Raw genomic sequence first — 13704 nt, 5'->3', positions numbered from 1 at the left:
AACCATTGAACATCACAGTAATTCAAGTCTATGCCCCCACTAGTAATGCTGAAGAAGCTGAAGCTGAATGGTTCTATGAAGATCTACAAGACCTTTTATAACTAACAACCACAAAAGATGCCCTTTTCATTATCGGGGACTGGAATGCAAAAATAGGAAGTCAAGAAACACCTGGAGTAACAGGTAAATTTGGCCTTGGAGTACAGAATGAAGCAGGGCAAAGGCTAATAGAGTTTTGCGAAGAGAATGCATTGGTCATAGCAAACACCCTCTTCCAACAATACATGAGAAGACGCTACACATGGACATCACCAGATGGTCAACACCGAAATCAGACAGATTATATTTCTTTGCAGCCAAAGATGGAGAAGCTCTATACAGTCAGGAAGAAAAGACTGGGAGCTGACTGTGGCTCAAATCATGAACTCCTTATTGCCAAATTCAAACTTAAATTGAATAAAGTAGGGAAAACCACTGGACCATTCAGGTATGACCTAAATCAAATCCTTAACGATTATACAGGGGAAGTGAGAAATAGATTTAAGGGGCTAGATCTGATAAACAGAGTGCCTGGTGAACTATGGACAGAGGTTCGTGACACTGTACAAGAGACAGGGATCAAGACCATCCCCAAGAAAAAGAAATTAAAAAAGGCAAAATGGTTGTCTGAGGGGGCCTTACAAATAGCTATGAAAAGAAGAGAAGCAAAACGCAAAGGAGAAAAGACGAGATATACCCATTTGAATGCAGAGTTCCAAAGAATAGCAAGGAGAGACAAGAAAGCCTTCCTCAGTGATCAGTGCAAAGAAATAGAGGAAAACAATAGAATGGGAAAGACTAGAGATCTCTTCAAGAAAATTAGAGATACCAAGGGAACATTTCATGCAAAGACGGCTCAATAAAGAACAGAAATGTTATGAACCTAACAGAAGCAGAAGATATTAAGAAGAGGTGGTGAGAATACACAAGAACTGTACAAAAAAGATCTTCATGACACAGATAATCATGATGGTGTGATCACTCACCTAGAGCCAGACATCCTGGAATGCGCAGTCAAGCAGGCCTTAGGAAGCATCATCATGAACAAAGCTAGTGGAGGTGATGGAATTCCACTTGAGCTATTTCAAATCCTAAAAGATGATGCTGTGAAAGTGCTGCACTCAATATGCCAGCAAATTTGGAAAACTCGGCAGTGGCCACAGGACTGGAAAAGGTCAGTTTTCATTTCAAGCCCTAATAAAGGCAATGCCAAAGAATGCTCAAACTACCACACAGTTGCACTCATCTCACACACTAGTAATGTTCAAAATTCTCCAAGCCAGGCTTCAACAATATGTGAACCATGAACTTCCAGATGTTCAAGCTGGCTTTAGAAAAGGCAGTGGAACCAGAAATCAAATTGCCAACATCCGCTGGATCATCGAAAAAGCAAGAAAGTTCCAGAAAAACATCTATTTCTGCTTTATTGACTATGCCAAAGCCTTTGACTGTGTGGATCACAAGAAACTGTGGATAATTCTGAAAGAGATGAGAATACCAGGCCACCTGACCTGCCTCTTGAGAAACCTGTATGTAGGTCAGGAAGTAACAGTTAGAACTGAACATGGAACAACAGACTGGCTCCAAATAGGAAAAGGAGTGTGTCAAGGCTGTATATTGTCACTGTGCTTATTTAACTTATATGCAGAGTACATAATGTGAAATGCTGGGCTGGGTGAAGCACAAGCTGGAATCAAGATTGCTGGAAGAAATATTAATAACCTCAGATATGCAGATGGTACCACCCTTATGGCAGAAAGTGATGAAGACCTAAAGAGCCTCTTGATGAATGTGAAGGAGGAGAGTGAAAAAGTTGGCTTAAAGCTCAACATTCAGAAAACAAAGATCATGGCATCTGATCTTACGAAGTCATGGCAAACAGATGGGGAAACTGGAAACAGTGAGAGGCTTTATTTTCGGGGGCTCCAAAATCACTGCAGATGGTGACTGCAGCCATGAAATTAAAAGACACTTGCTCCTTGGAAGAAAAGTTATGACCAACCTAGACAGCATATTAAAAAGCAGAGACATTACTTTGCCAACAAAGGTCTGCCTAGTTAAAGCTATGGTTTTTCTGGTAGTCACGTATGGATATGAGAGTTGGGCTATAATGAAAGCTGAGCACCGAAGAACTGATGCTTTTGAACTGTGGTGTTGGAGAAGACTCTTGAGAGTCCCTTGGATTCCAAAGAGATCCAAGCAGTCCATCCTAAAGGAAATCAATCTGAACATTCATTGGAAGGACTGATGTTGAAGCTGAAACTCCTATACTTTGGCCACATGATGCGAAGAGCTGACTCATTTGAAAAGACCCTGATGCTGGGAAAGACTGAAGGCGAGAGGAAAAGGGGACGACAGAGGCTGAGATGGTTGGCATCACTGAAACAATGGACATGAATTTGAATAAGCTCCGGGAGTTCATGATGGACAGGGAGGCCTGGCGTGCCACGATTCATGGGGTCGCAAAGAGTCGGACACGACTGAGCGACTGAACTGAACTGAACTGAAGGACAAACTGAATAGTTTCTTGTAAATGGAAAGCAGAAATCCCATTAGGAGAGAGAACTCTTCTTTTCATTTCAAATTATCATAACTTACCACAAATGTAAAATCTTTTCCTTGGGTGTCAGTGGTTGAGAAATCTAGTCGACCTGGATCTATTGCCCCCAATTCCCCTAAACATTCCCCACAGAGCAACCGAGCTTGAGAGTTTGCATCTTGGCAACCTTTCAAGAGCACTGTCACTAACTGTGAGATAACAGGTTCCACTGTTTCACTATCTGTTGCATATTTGATCAGTTTTTCCTAAAATAAAAGTAGAAAGAAAGTTTATATGTATCTTCTACATACTTTCCTAACTAGAAAGCTTAAAAACATTAAGGAATATCTGATAAATATTGACAAAATTAAACTCGTGTTCTGCAATCTTTTCACTGAGTTTTTGCTGAGTTCACATACTATAATTCACAATATGTTCTGTAGGATTAGAATCATTAAGTGTGTTTAAGAGTTTTAATTATTAATCTACTAAATAAATAGGTACTGAGTATTATTACATCAGTATACAGAAGTAAGACATGGTTTTATTCCAATGAGTTCACAACCTAAAGGGAAAACAGACATACAAACAAATAATTAAAATATCATACAATATGTGCATTAACAAATACGTGTACAAGGTAAGAAGCAGTGAAAAAGATGAAAAAGAGCCCAGAGTAATTTTTCAAGCATAATAGGTATTTCAGTAAATAATTCAAGAAGGAAGAGTTATTAGTTCAAATAAGAAAACTGAAGAGTACAAAAAGCAAGTACAGGAGAAAAAGATACAGGAAAAGAATTTGATGGGGATGATTTTTTTTTTAAAAGACACAGGAAAAAAAGGTAGGTTTTATGAAAAAAACACGTTGGTTCAAGTAATCTTTCTTCATCCACCTCCTGAGGATGCTGCAATAAAAAACTTAGGGATAAGAAGTGACTGCTCTCAAGCCAGGTAAGATTTAGATATTGTATCTTTTTAACCATTTTAGAACTACTTCATTTACATAATTTTCCTGCTAGCAAAAGTAATGCACATACAAGCATTTCAAACTCCACATTAAAACTGTGATTCAAATTAGAGTAATATATTTAGAAAGAAAAATAAAAAGACAACTTTATCTCACCTAGAATCTTTAATAGTAGCTCACTTAAAACATTATAGGTTAATTCAGGCATAAATACTTAAAAGAGATGAACCAGTAACCAATAAACAGCAAAACTAATACAATTATAGGCATTTATTACCTTGCTTAAACTAGACAGTAAGGAAAAGAACATTTTAGTTGTAAAAGATAAATGTAGTTCATACTAAACATATAAATGAGACACTAAAAGAAAGATAATTTTAAAATATACTTATTTAATACGTTCTTAAGAATGTTTTACTTTACTTCTAGGTTACATAAACTGGGTTTGTATTTTCAACAAAAATTATCCAATCCCAAAAGAATTATGTGTTCAATGCATCTATTTAGAAAGCATTTTTAATGTATGAATCCAATTTTATCATTTTCCAAATACCTAACCAGTTTTCAAAAAAATCCATGTTTGCTCTAATTATTTGAAATGTTACTTTTATATCATAAATGTCCATATATGCTTGGGTCTATTTTCAGACTTTGTTTCTTCCCACTGGTCTGTTTATTCATGTATCAGTATCACACTTTTATATTTTTCCTAGCTATTTTTACACATCTGTTCTTTCATCTGAACATTAGTATGAAGTTTTCTGGTTTAAAAAAAACCAACTTAGCATCTTTGGGATGGCATTAAATTTATATATCATACTAGGGAGAACTAAAATCTTCATAATATTGAGCTAACTTAATAAATAAGGGGTATTTCTGTTTAAATCAATTATATTTTTGCATCTATCAGAAGTGTTTCAAAGTTTTCCTTACTGGTTTATACAATTTTTGTTACGCTTATTTGTAAGTATATTACCTCTTTCTGTTACTACTACAAATTGGGTTTTCCAACAAGTCTTCTACCTACTACTGCTAGTTATATGAAGATTATGATTTTTATATTCTCTTTACTGAATTTGTTTGTTGTCTGAGTTAGTTTATTGATATTTTCTATCGTTTTCCAAGTATATTACATGGCATCTGTAAATAGGGCTAGTTTCATGTCTTTTCGAAATCTTATGCCTCTGATGGTCTTCTCTAATCTAAGTTCATTGGCCAATACTTCCAACTGAATATTAAACTGCAGTGGAGATAATGAGCAAGTTTGTTGTTAGTGGGAAGGTGTCTTATTTCCTCATCAAGCATGCATGTGTGTATACACACATGTGTATGTTGTACACATATACATATATATGTATATGTATACATTTATGATATATCAAAGTACTATCCATCAATTCCTATTTTCTTGTGTGCTTTTATCTGAAATGGATGTTATAGTTTGTCAAAGGCTATTTCAGCATTTATGAAAATAACAGCATTATATTTTCTGTTTAATTCTGTTATTAGTTCCCTCATCATTTTCCCTCAATCTCTGAGCCCCAGGCAACCATTAATCTATCTTCTCTAGTTTAGTTCCTCACAAGTATATATATTCATAATGTATCTTCTTTGTAAGTTCTGTATCTTCTCTTGTATCTTTGTGAATTACAGGGTTTAGCATTATAAAGTGCCCCCTCTTTGTCACATTTGATACTTTTTGGTTTCTATTCTACTTTGCCTAGTGGCAGAATCAGAATTCCTACTTTCTTATTTCAATTTATCTGTCATAAATTTGCTCCTTCCTTTACTTTTAGCCTTTCTAAATAATTTATTTTATATGTGTGTATTACAGAGTTGTTTTCTGCTTTGTAAAACAATTTGTAATTTTTTTTCTTTTAAGGTCTTTTCACATTTATTAATATGATTGATATGTTGGGCCTCAATTCTATCAGCTTTTTAAAATTATAATACTATATAAATTATAATCAGTTCCTAAGATTTAATTTCTTTTGGTACAAAAGAAAACTTATACTTTTGTTCTAGAGATACCCTTTATATAAATAGGCTTCCCTGGTGGCTCAGATGGTAAAGAACCAGCCTGCAATACAGAAGACCCAGGTTTAATCCCTGGGTCAGGAAGATCCCTTGGAGAAGGCAATGGCAATCCACTCCAGTATTCTTGCCTGGAGAATCCCATGCCTTTTAGAATTATAATACTGTATGTATTATAACTAGCTTCTAAAATTTAACTTCTTTTGGTATAGAAGAAAATTTATACTTTTGTTCTAGAGGTATCCTTTATATAGAGGTATCCTTTACATAAATAAAAAAGTATCTTTATTTAATCTTCTTTAACCAGTTTTAAATAGTATATTTTGACTCCCAGTTATTGTCTACACAAAAGGGACTAAGCTCATTTTACTTATATCTTAGTCTCTTCTTCTCTCATTTAAAAAAAATGTATACTTTCTATCTTATTAAAATCTATAGCACTTACGTAGAATTCTCCTGAAGTTGTCCCCATTGTTGTTAAATATATAACTAATAACCATCAGTTCTTTTGCCAAAGTCTCTCCAGTCATCTCTTTATGGAAGGAAGCCATTCTCTAGCCCATCTCTTAGGAAGGGCTTGCTTGTGAAACTTTTATTTCTTCAGTTCTTATATGTTAAAACCCTGTTTATTATTCATGATACTGTAAGGACAGCTTGCCTTATTCTTTATGTCCTTTACATTTTTGAAAATGCTGCTATCCTCTAGGTCTATTCTGTATATTACTGTTGAGAATAATGATACTAACTTACTTTTCTTGCCCTTTTAAGTGATTTTTAAAGAATATTCTTTTACCTGTAGGTCCTGAAGATTTCTTATTATTAAATTCTAAGATATGTCTCAGAGTTGACTATGCTGAGGTCAATTTTTACAGGTACACAATGGGTCCTTTCAATATACAGACTTAGGTCTTTTATTTACAGAAAAATTACTTGGATTATAGCTTTAAATATTAGAACTATTATTTTATTTTTCTTCTTTACAAACTCCATTTGTATGTGAAATCTTTGCCGAATTTCCATTTCATCTGCTTCTCTGATCCTCTGTACTCCTTTCTCTAACCTCATTTTTGTTCTCTTGATTATTCTCCTGCCTTTCTTCAATGCTCCTTCCTAAAGTTTTAGTCACATATACTCCTCCTGTATGCTCCTCATAATTTAACCTTCATTTCTTCAATTTTTTTCTTCAGTTCAGTCACTTCTTGTTTCATATCTTGGTTTTTTGCCCATTTTTCTTTTTAAATTCTTCATTCAATTCCTCTTTTTTTTGGGGGGGGGGCATGCCAGATAGCTTGTGATATATTAGATGATGTTACCTGCTTGTCACAGTTGGGAAAGAAATCATTTTTCTTGTTTGTCCTAGATGTTTTGGGTCAGTGTGCTGATTATATTTTCTACTGATAATGCAGAACTACAGTTAGAAGACCGTGATATCTACATTCAAAGAGATTCAAGGCTCCTCCATGTGGTAGCATCATGTCCACACTGGTTGCTTCCCACCTTGGGTATATACAAGCTCACTGACCCAGAAGAATGTACTTGCTACCATCATGTGTATCTTTTATCCTGAGAAAATGCTTCTTTCTATCATGAAAACAAATACAACCCAGCTTGCAATCCACTAACTCCTGAGGGTCTTAGGCCTCACATCTTATCATAGGAGTTCTTGATATGCAAAAATGAAAACTTCATTGAAAATTTTTTTCCATTTTATAGATTTACAGTGATCTGATATTTTAAATACCAAGTCTCACTCTCACTAAGGTTAGGGATAATCTATATTATGCTGACAAGGAAAATAATAAAGGTCACTGGCCTCATAAAAACTTAAAATTTAGCTTTATTAAAACTAACAGAATTAATTCCATCAAATTCAAAAATGGCAAAATTATTGAAATTTTACATGGAAGATATCTACAGGAAATACATGAGAAGACGCATATAAACTGCATACATCCTTCCTTAGGAAGGTGTAGTAACCTAAAACATAACTGCCAAATCATGATCCTTCAAAAAAAACAAGAAAAAAAATATGTAAACCTCTTCAGCCTTAAAGGGCATCTCATGAATTTACTGATTCTAGGTCAGATCTGATAATCTTGGTAAAATAAAAATCACTTTTTTCATTGAACCTACTGAATCTCAAGCAAATATGCCTATCGTTTTTTCTTGAAAGCCACCCTTTCTTTCCTGTAGCTCTTTAATTATATCTTAGGCTTCCCTGGTAGCTTAAACTGTAAAGAATCTGCCTGCAATGCAGGAGACTCGGGTTTGATCCCAGGGTAGGGAAGATTCCCTGGAGAAAGGAATGGGTACCCACTCCAGTATTCTTGCCTGGAGAATCCCAAGGACAGGGAAGCCTGGTGGGCTACAGTCCATGGGATCGCAAAGAGTTGGATACAATTGAGCAACTGACACTTTCACTTTTCATACCTGATTTTTATACAAGGTTTCCTTTAAGCTCGTAAGAGCATGAATACGGACGTCTACATTTTCATGCTGAATTGCTTTCATGGATAGCTGAAGAGTTGTCTGAAGATCAGTACTCTCAGAGGTCTCCTATAAAAAGAGCACAGAGAGATACACCTTATCATTTAACTATATCAGGAACCATTTCAGAAGGTCTGGATTTCCTACACCATTACCATTAAAGTAGTTAAACGGTACCCCAATTGAATGCAGTTTTAAAGAGTAATTTCTATCTCTTCTTTTGTATAGCATATCAATTTTCAGTAATTCTCAGGGAAAGGGATTTTCTTCTAAAATTTTTAGTTTTTAGAGAAAAATTTTATATCAGCTAAATAAGAATTTATTTATCCAAAATAAATCCTTCTTGGTAAGAAATTCAAGTTTCCCTTAATTTAAAAAGGGCTACATAAAAGCCTTGAACAAGGTCTACAGATTATGCAAATAACTCACTCCTTATTTTGACTACTTACTGTCTTATGACTGATGATTTACCCAGTAAAAAAGCATATAAAGTATTCAAAATCAATCTTGGGATCTGTAATAAATACATTTTCTACTCTGACCCATGCTCAGGTGTCCCACTTTCTGCCCTAAAATAAAATCACCAACAATCTTTTTTAAATTTCAGAGAGTTCACTAAACTTCCAGATGTTGGAATGACAGATGATTCTCCTTCTAAAGCTCAGAATTAGTCAGACCTGACATATCTATACCATGGTTTATAGCACAAAGTAATTGGCATCGTCCCACAGCATTTTTTTTCCTTTACTCAGAGTATGCCGCTATGGTCACTTCTTTTAGGGACTGTAAGTAAGAACATATTGATCTGGGTATGGATGGCACAAAAACTGTATCCTTTGCTCTCTGTTCTATCTAATTCTATATTACATCTTTGATCCAGATGCTAAAACTTCCTTCTAAAAATCAGACTCAAGATAGGATTATACAGTAATCAGAAATTAGGCATCAGAATATGACTATAATAGCCCCAGACATCATTCTAAAGAATCTCTATTCAGTGTTTTAGCACTTGGAAATAATTTTGTGTGAACGATCTCCTAAACCATACATAAAAAATTGAATACCTTTCTATATTCCTGTAGAACCGCTTTTATCTTTTTTAATTCTTGATGATCAGGTAAAAAATATATTTCATGAAGAAAATCTTGCACAGCATCCCTAACAGTCAGTTGAAAGAAAAAGAATTATTTACCAAATATGAACACTAAAAAAAAACCACAAAGCAGAGGTTGAAACTAAAGCCAACTTAATTCACACTTAAAAGTGCTAACTGATTGTTGACAAGTCGAGGATGCTCAGCCAATACTGGCAAATAATCAAACCGGAGAAAATCACCCTGTAGCAGTCTGCTACATTAGTGGCTCTGAAAAATCTCTGTCTTGATATACACTCCCATGTAGAGTCACTTCAGCTTCAATTTGGGCTAGGTGTGTGATTTGTTTTAAAAATTAGAATGTGGAAGAGATGCTGAACTGACTTTGGGCCTAAGTGTTAAAAAGGTCTGGCAGCTTCTGGTTTTGTTCTCATGAGAGTCCTGAGTCACCATGTGAGAAGTCTGGTCACCATCAAGGACAAGCTACATGGAGACAGTGAGAAGCTCTGAGACTAAATGGAAAGAGGGAGAAGTCCAGACAAGTCTACCTGCTGGCTGATTGCAATGACCACTGGTAAGAACAGCCAAGGAATTGACCAGATGAACCCCAGTCCAGACTGCAAAATTATGAGTACTAGGTTTTGAAGTGGTTTATAATGCAGCAATAGAAACTCAATCCCAAAATATAAATTCTCACAAAGATATATTAGAGAAAAATACGTAAGTAATTCTTACTGGAGGTTACTATTTTTAACATGCTTCAAACATACAGCTCTAATATTTCTAGGTCCAAATAAAAGGGTTTCTAAATTCTATCTTTACTAACTCATGCAACAAACACGTATTAAGTAACTTCTATGTGCTACTATTTCCTAAAAACTGGGGATGTAACAACCAAGAAAATTGCAATAATTCCTTCACTCAGAAACTTAAAGTCTTCTCTCTAGTAGAGTGAAAGAGAATTGCTTCATTATATGAAAAGGCAGAGAAATGATTCCTCTATAATAAATAGCAAAGATAAACTATTTGCATAATAATCCAAAAGGTATTTGAAAAGTGATCTAGATCAGTGATAATGTTGTTCTACTATGTTCAGAATACCAAAAATAGAAGTATTTTAATTGGAAAAAACTCCATTAACTTTTTATTCTTTATTTACTCCTTGATTGGATAGTTCCTGAAAATGACTAATGGAAGTGCAATAGCATATGGATAAGTAAGTAAATAGTACTTAAATTCTAATTTTTCAGAAGCAAAGGAACACTGATATATAACAGTATGTGCAAAAATGAAAAACAAAAATAAAAACAGGTGTACAGAAAGACATTCCAAACTAAAGAGCATCCTAAGTGAAAAATAAAAATGGAAAGGAGTAATGCAATATTCTTGCATTAGCAATGTGGATTGACTACAGCCTGGTATCTGCTTTGAAAAATCTTGGCAAAGAATTTTAAGAAATAAGATGTAGCCAGATTTTAGAAAGCTTTAAACATCCAGATAAACAATTTGGAATTCAGAAATGGAGAATCACAGAATGTCTCTCCATGATGGAATGATAAAGAGATGTTTTAAAACATGAATAATACAAAGAAACATAATAAAAACTTAAACGAAGGGAGGCTGGTTAAAGGGTTATTGCAATGAATAAGGGTTTGAAATAAGGCAAGCTGTAGAAACTATGTGATTAGCCCTCCTAATCTTTTTCATGCATTCAACTGTCTGCCTTTTAACTGTGAGAAGAAAGGTAAATTTAGCTTCACCTCTTTCAAAACTGATGAAAAATAATTTTGAGCTATTATTGATCTACTAACTATTAACCTAAAATATAATTACAATAAAAGCCATGTCACAACTGAAAGCCAGATATGTATTGACTTTAAGCATGTCAATTACTTCTATTTATTAATGGACTCTAAATTAAAAAGAATGTGAACAGTTTACCACAGTAATCCTAATACCTTGATACAAAAATGCAGTAATAAAAAGCTGCTATCTCTATTTCAGTTACAATACCTGTTTTCAATTATGAGGTAGTGAAATATAGCTGCAGTTTCTTTAGGCTGGATGTTTATGAGTGGTAACAAAGCTACTATTACATGACTGAGAAGGGAGCCTAGATAAGCATGATCCAGGCAACGAACAAAGCAGTCCCAAGCTCTATGTGGAAAAAAAAAAGTTAAAAGTCACATGAGTTAATTATTAGCTGAACAAACAATGGTAAATACAAAGAATAAGACTATAAGGCAGCTGTAAAGTAAGAAAGATCAGTCAGTATACTGAAATCAAGTGACCTCTATAACACACTAAGTCGAAAAAAGCAAGAAGAAAAACAAAGCTTATAATATGCTACCTTTTGGGGCAGGATAAATATTTTTAAAAAAAAGCATCTGTGAGTGTGTATGCATTTGCTGATACTTTTAGAAAAGGGGGGACTACACAAAATAAAATTAGACACATCTATTTTTGAGCAATTTAGGAACGATGGCTAGATTCTCTGAGTGTAACTTATTACACAAATCTGAATTTAAGACAAAGTAAATGTGTTATGTGATTTTTAAATTAAATAAAATAGAAGAAAAAATCAACCTCTAAAAATATTAGGCAAACTGAAACAACTGAACATCACAATACCAAGTAGATGGCACAGGCACATAGGAAAGAATTATTTTACATGACTTTAAAACATGACTTTATTCTTAAAAAAATTATCTTTCATATTCTTTTCCATTATAATTTATTACAGAATTCTGAATAGAGTAAAACATTATTCTGACTGTACATCTCCAGTAAAATTTAGTCAAGAACAAAAAGAAACTTTAAGAAGCTTAAACTGCATTCAGGAGTTTTATTGTTAGCAGTAATACTGAAATTAAACTAAATTAGCAATCAGCCAAATCCTACATGCCAAAATCTCAATGGCCGAAAAGAAGTGTCGAGAGGGTGTTTAAGGGATTAATCTATTTATAGGACTTACTTAGGGGGCCATACAATCAAATGTGTGACATTTTATTTGGATTTTAATTCAAACAAGTCAACATCTTTGGGGAAAACATCTCTGAGACAACTGGGGAAATCTGAATTTTAGACGGTATTAAGGAAATCCTTATTAATTCTGCTAAGTATAATAATTTATGATGGTTACATATTTTTAAGATGCCCTTATCCATTAGATACCTCTAAGGTTTTAGAAATAAAATGATATGATATTGGGTTTTCTTTAAAACATTCTAAGTAACAATAAGTAGAAGTAGAAGGATTAAATAAAATAAGATTAACAAAGTTGCTAACTACCGAGGTTGGGAAGTGAGTATGCAGCGGTTCATTATACTATTCTATTTCTCAGGATATTAAAAGATTTCACAGCAAAATGTTTTAAAAGAAGTAAACACATTCCCTTTTCAGTGCAAATACCTCTCTATATTACATCTGGTTTGAACCCAATTTCCCTCAAAGGGATAAGAATTCAAGTTAGTGTTACTGGGAGATGCAAAATATCTAATGAACTCAGGTCGCCATTTACCTGCAACACAATTCAGGAAAATCATCCTTGAATCGAAGGCCAGTTCTCAGCGTGGTCATCATCTTCACCCTCACAGAACTGACATGTTTGGGTCCCATCAATTTCATTAAAGACATTAAACTGTTCAAGGCCTGAAAAGTAAGTAGGGCTTCAAAATAAAGCCACAAACACACTGGCAGGAGCAGATGAGCCCTAAGGACAAGTGCTTTCCATCCTAATCTCAGTGTATGTCTATTCTCTGACAACACAAAGCCTAATGGTGGTAGTTTATTTTGTTCAAGTGCTTATGTAAGAATTACAATTTGAAAAATACAAGTTGGGTTCCTTGCTTTTTATTTTCCTGCTTTTGAAAGTGATTTGTTATTTTGGTCCTTGTGGTCCTCTTAAGCAGTAATTTTCATTTATTAAAACCATAATACCTATTTTTTTCTCCATATCCATCTTAAGCAGCTATGCAACACATGCATTTATGTCCTAACGGTACTAAATTCAAATGCTCTAATTTAGTAAAACAGGTAACTAATGACATACTCAGAAAATAGTACACACATTTTATTGTGTGGAACACAGAATCAGACTTGTATGAACAGCTTCAGATTCTAACAAATGGGTAAAGAAACACTCTGGTCAACCTTAACTATGTGGAAAAACACGAAAGCTCTTTATGTTTTAAAAAACAAACTCTAGTTTTCTTAGACTTGAGGTTATCCTTTCACTTGGGATAACAATAAGAAAGATTTTACATAGACAGAAGTAATTTTGGGGATTAAATTCACCAGTTTACACTAAAAGAACAAGTATTTGTTGCTGAAATTTTTATAGATTAATATTGTACCCCGTCTTTCCTAGCTCTTTAAGGTCATTAAGAATGTGGAGTATAGATTGGAAAAAAAGCATCTATTCATGGGCTTTTATTATAATTTTACTGACTGCAGAGTGGGAAGCAATAAAAATGAAAATTTAATCAGTATCTAAAATACTATCCCAAACTACAGACAAAACTTTCCATTTGTGATAGCAATCAT

At 34.1% G+C, this 13704-nt stretch overlaps 1 protein-coding gene across 4 annotated transcripts in view; it reads right to left on the bottom strand.

Moving 5' to 3' along the window:
- The window catches only part of ATR (ATR serine/threonine kinase), a 115127-nt gene that overhangs the window by 60660 nt on the left and 40763 nt on the right, over window positions 1-13704 (bottom strand). For all 4 annotated transcript variants that reach the window (XM_065942911.1, XM_065942912.1, XM_065942910.1 and 1 more), the window contains exons 18-22: window positions 12680-12810; window positions 11173-11316; window positions 9131-9224; window positions 8010-8135; window positions 2638-2844 (exon numbers count right to left, since the gene is read on the bottom strand). In XM_065942911.1, the coding sequence (XP_065798983.1) occupies window positions 2638-2844; window positions 8010-8135; window positions 9131-9224; window positions 11173-11316; window positions 12680-12810 (702 nt within the window). The remainder of the gene's footprint in view (window positions 1-2637; window positions 2845-8009; window positions 8136-9130; window positions 9225-11172; window positions 11317-12679; window positions 12811-13704) is intronic.

The sequence above is a fragment of the Muntiacus reevesi genome, chromosome 8 (assembly GCF_963930625.1).
Source record: "Muntiacus reevesi chromosome 8, mMunRee1.1, whole genome shotgun sequence".
Taxonomy (NCBI): domain Eukaryota; kingdom Metazoa; phylum Chordata; class Mammalia; order Artiodactyla; family Cervidae; genus Muntiacus; species Muntiacus reevesi.
This window is presented reverse-complemented; position numbering and strand designations above follow the sequence as displayed.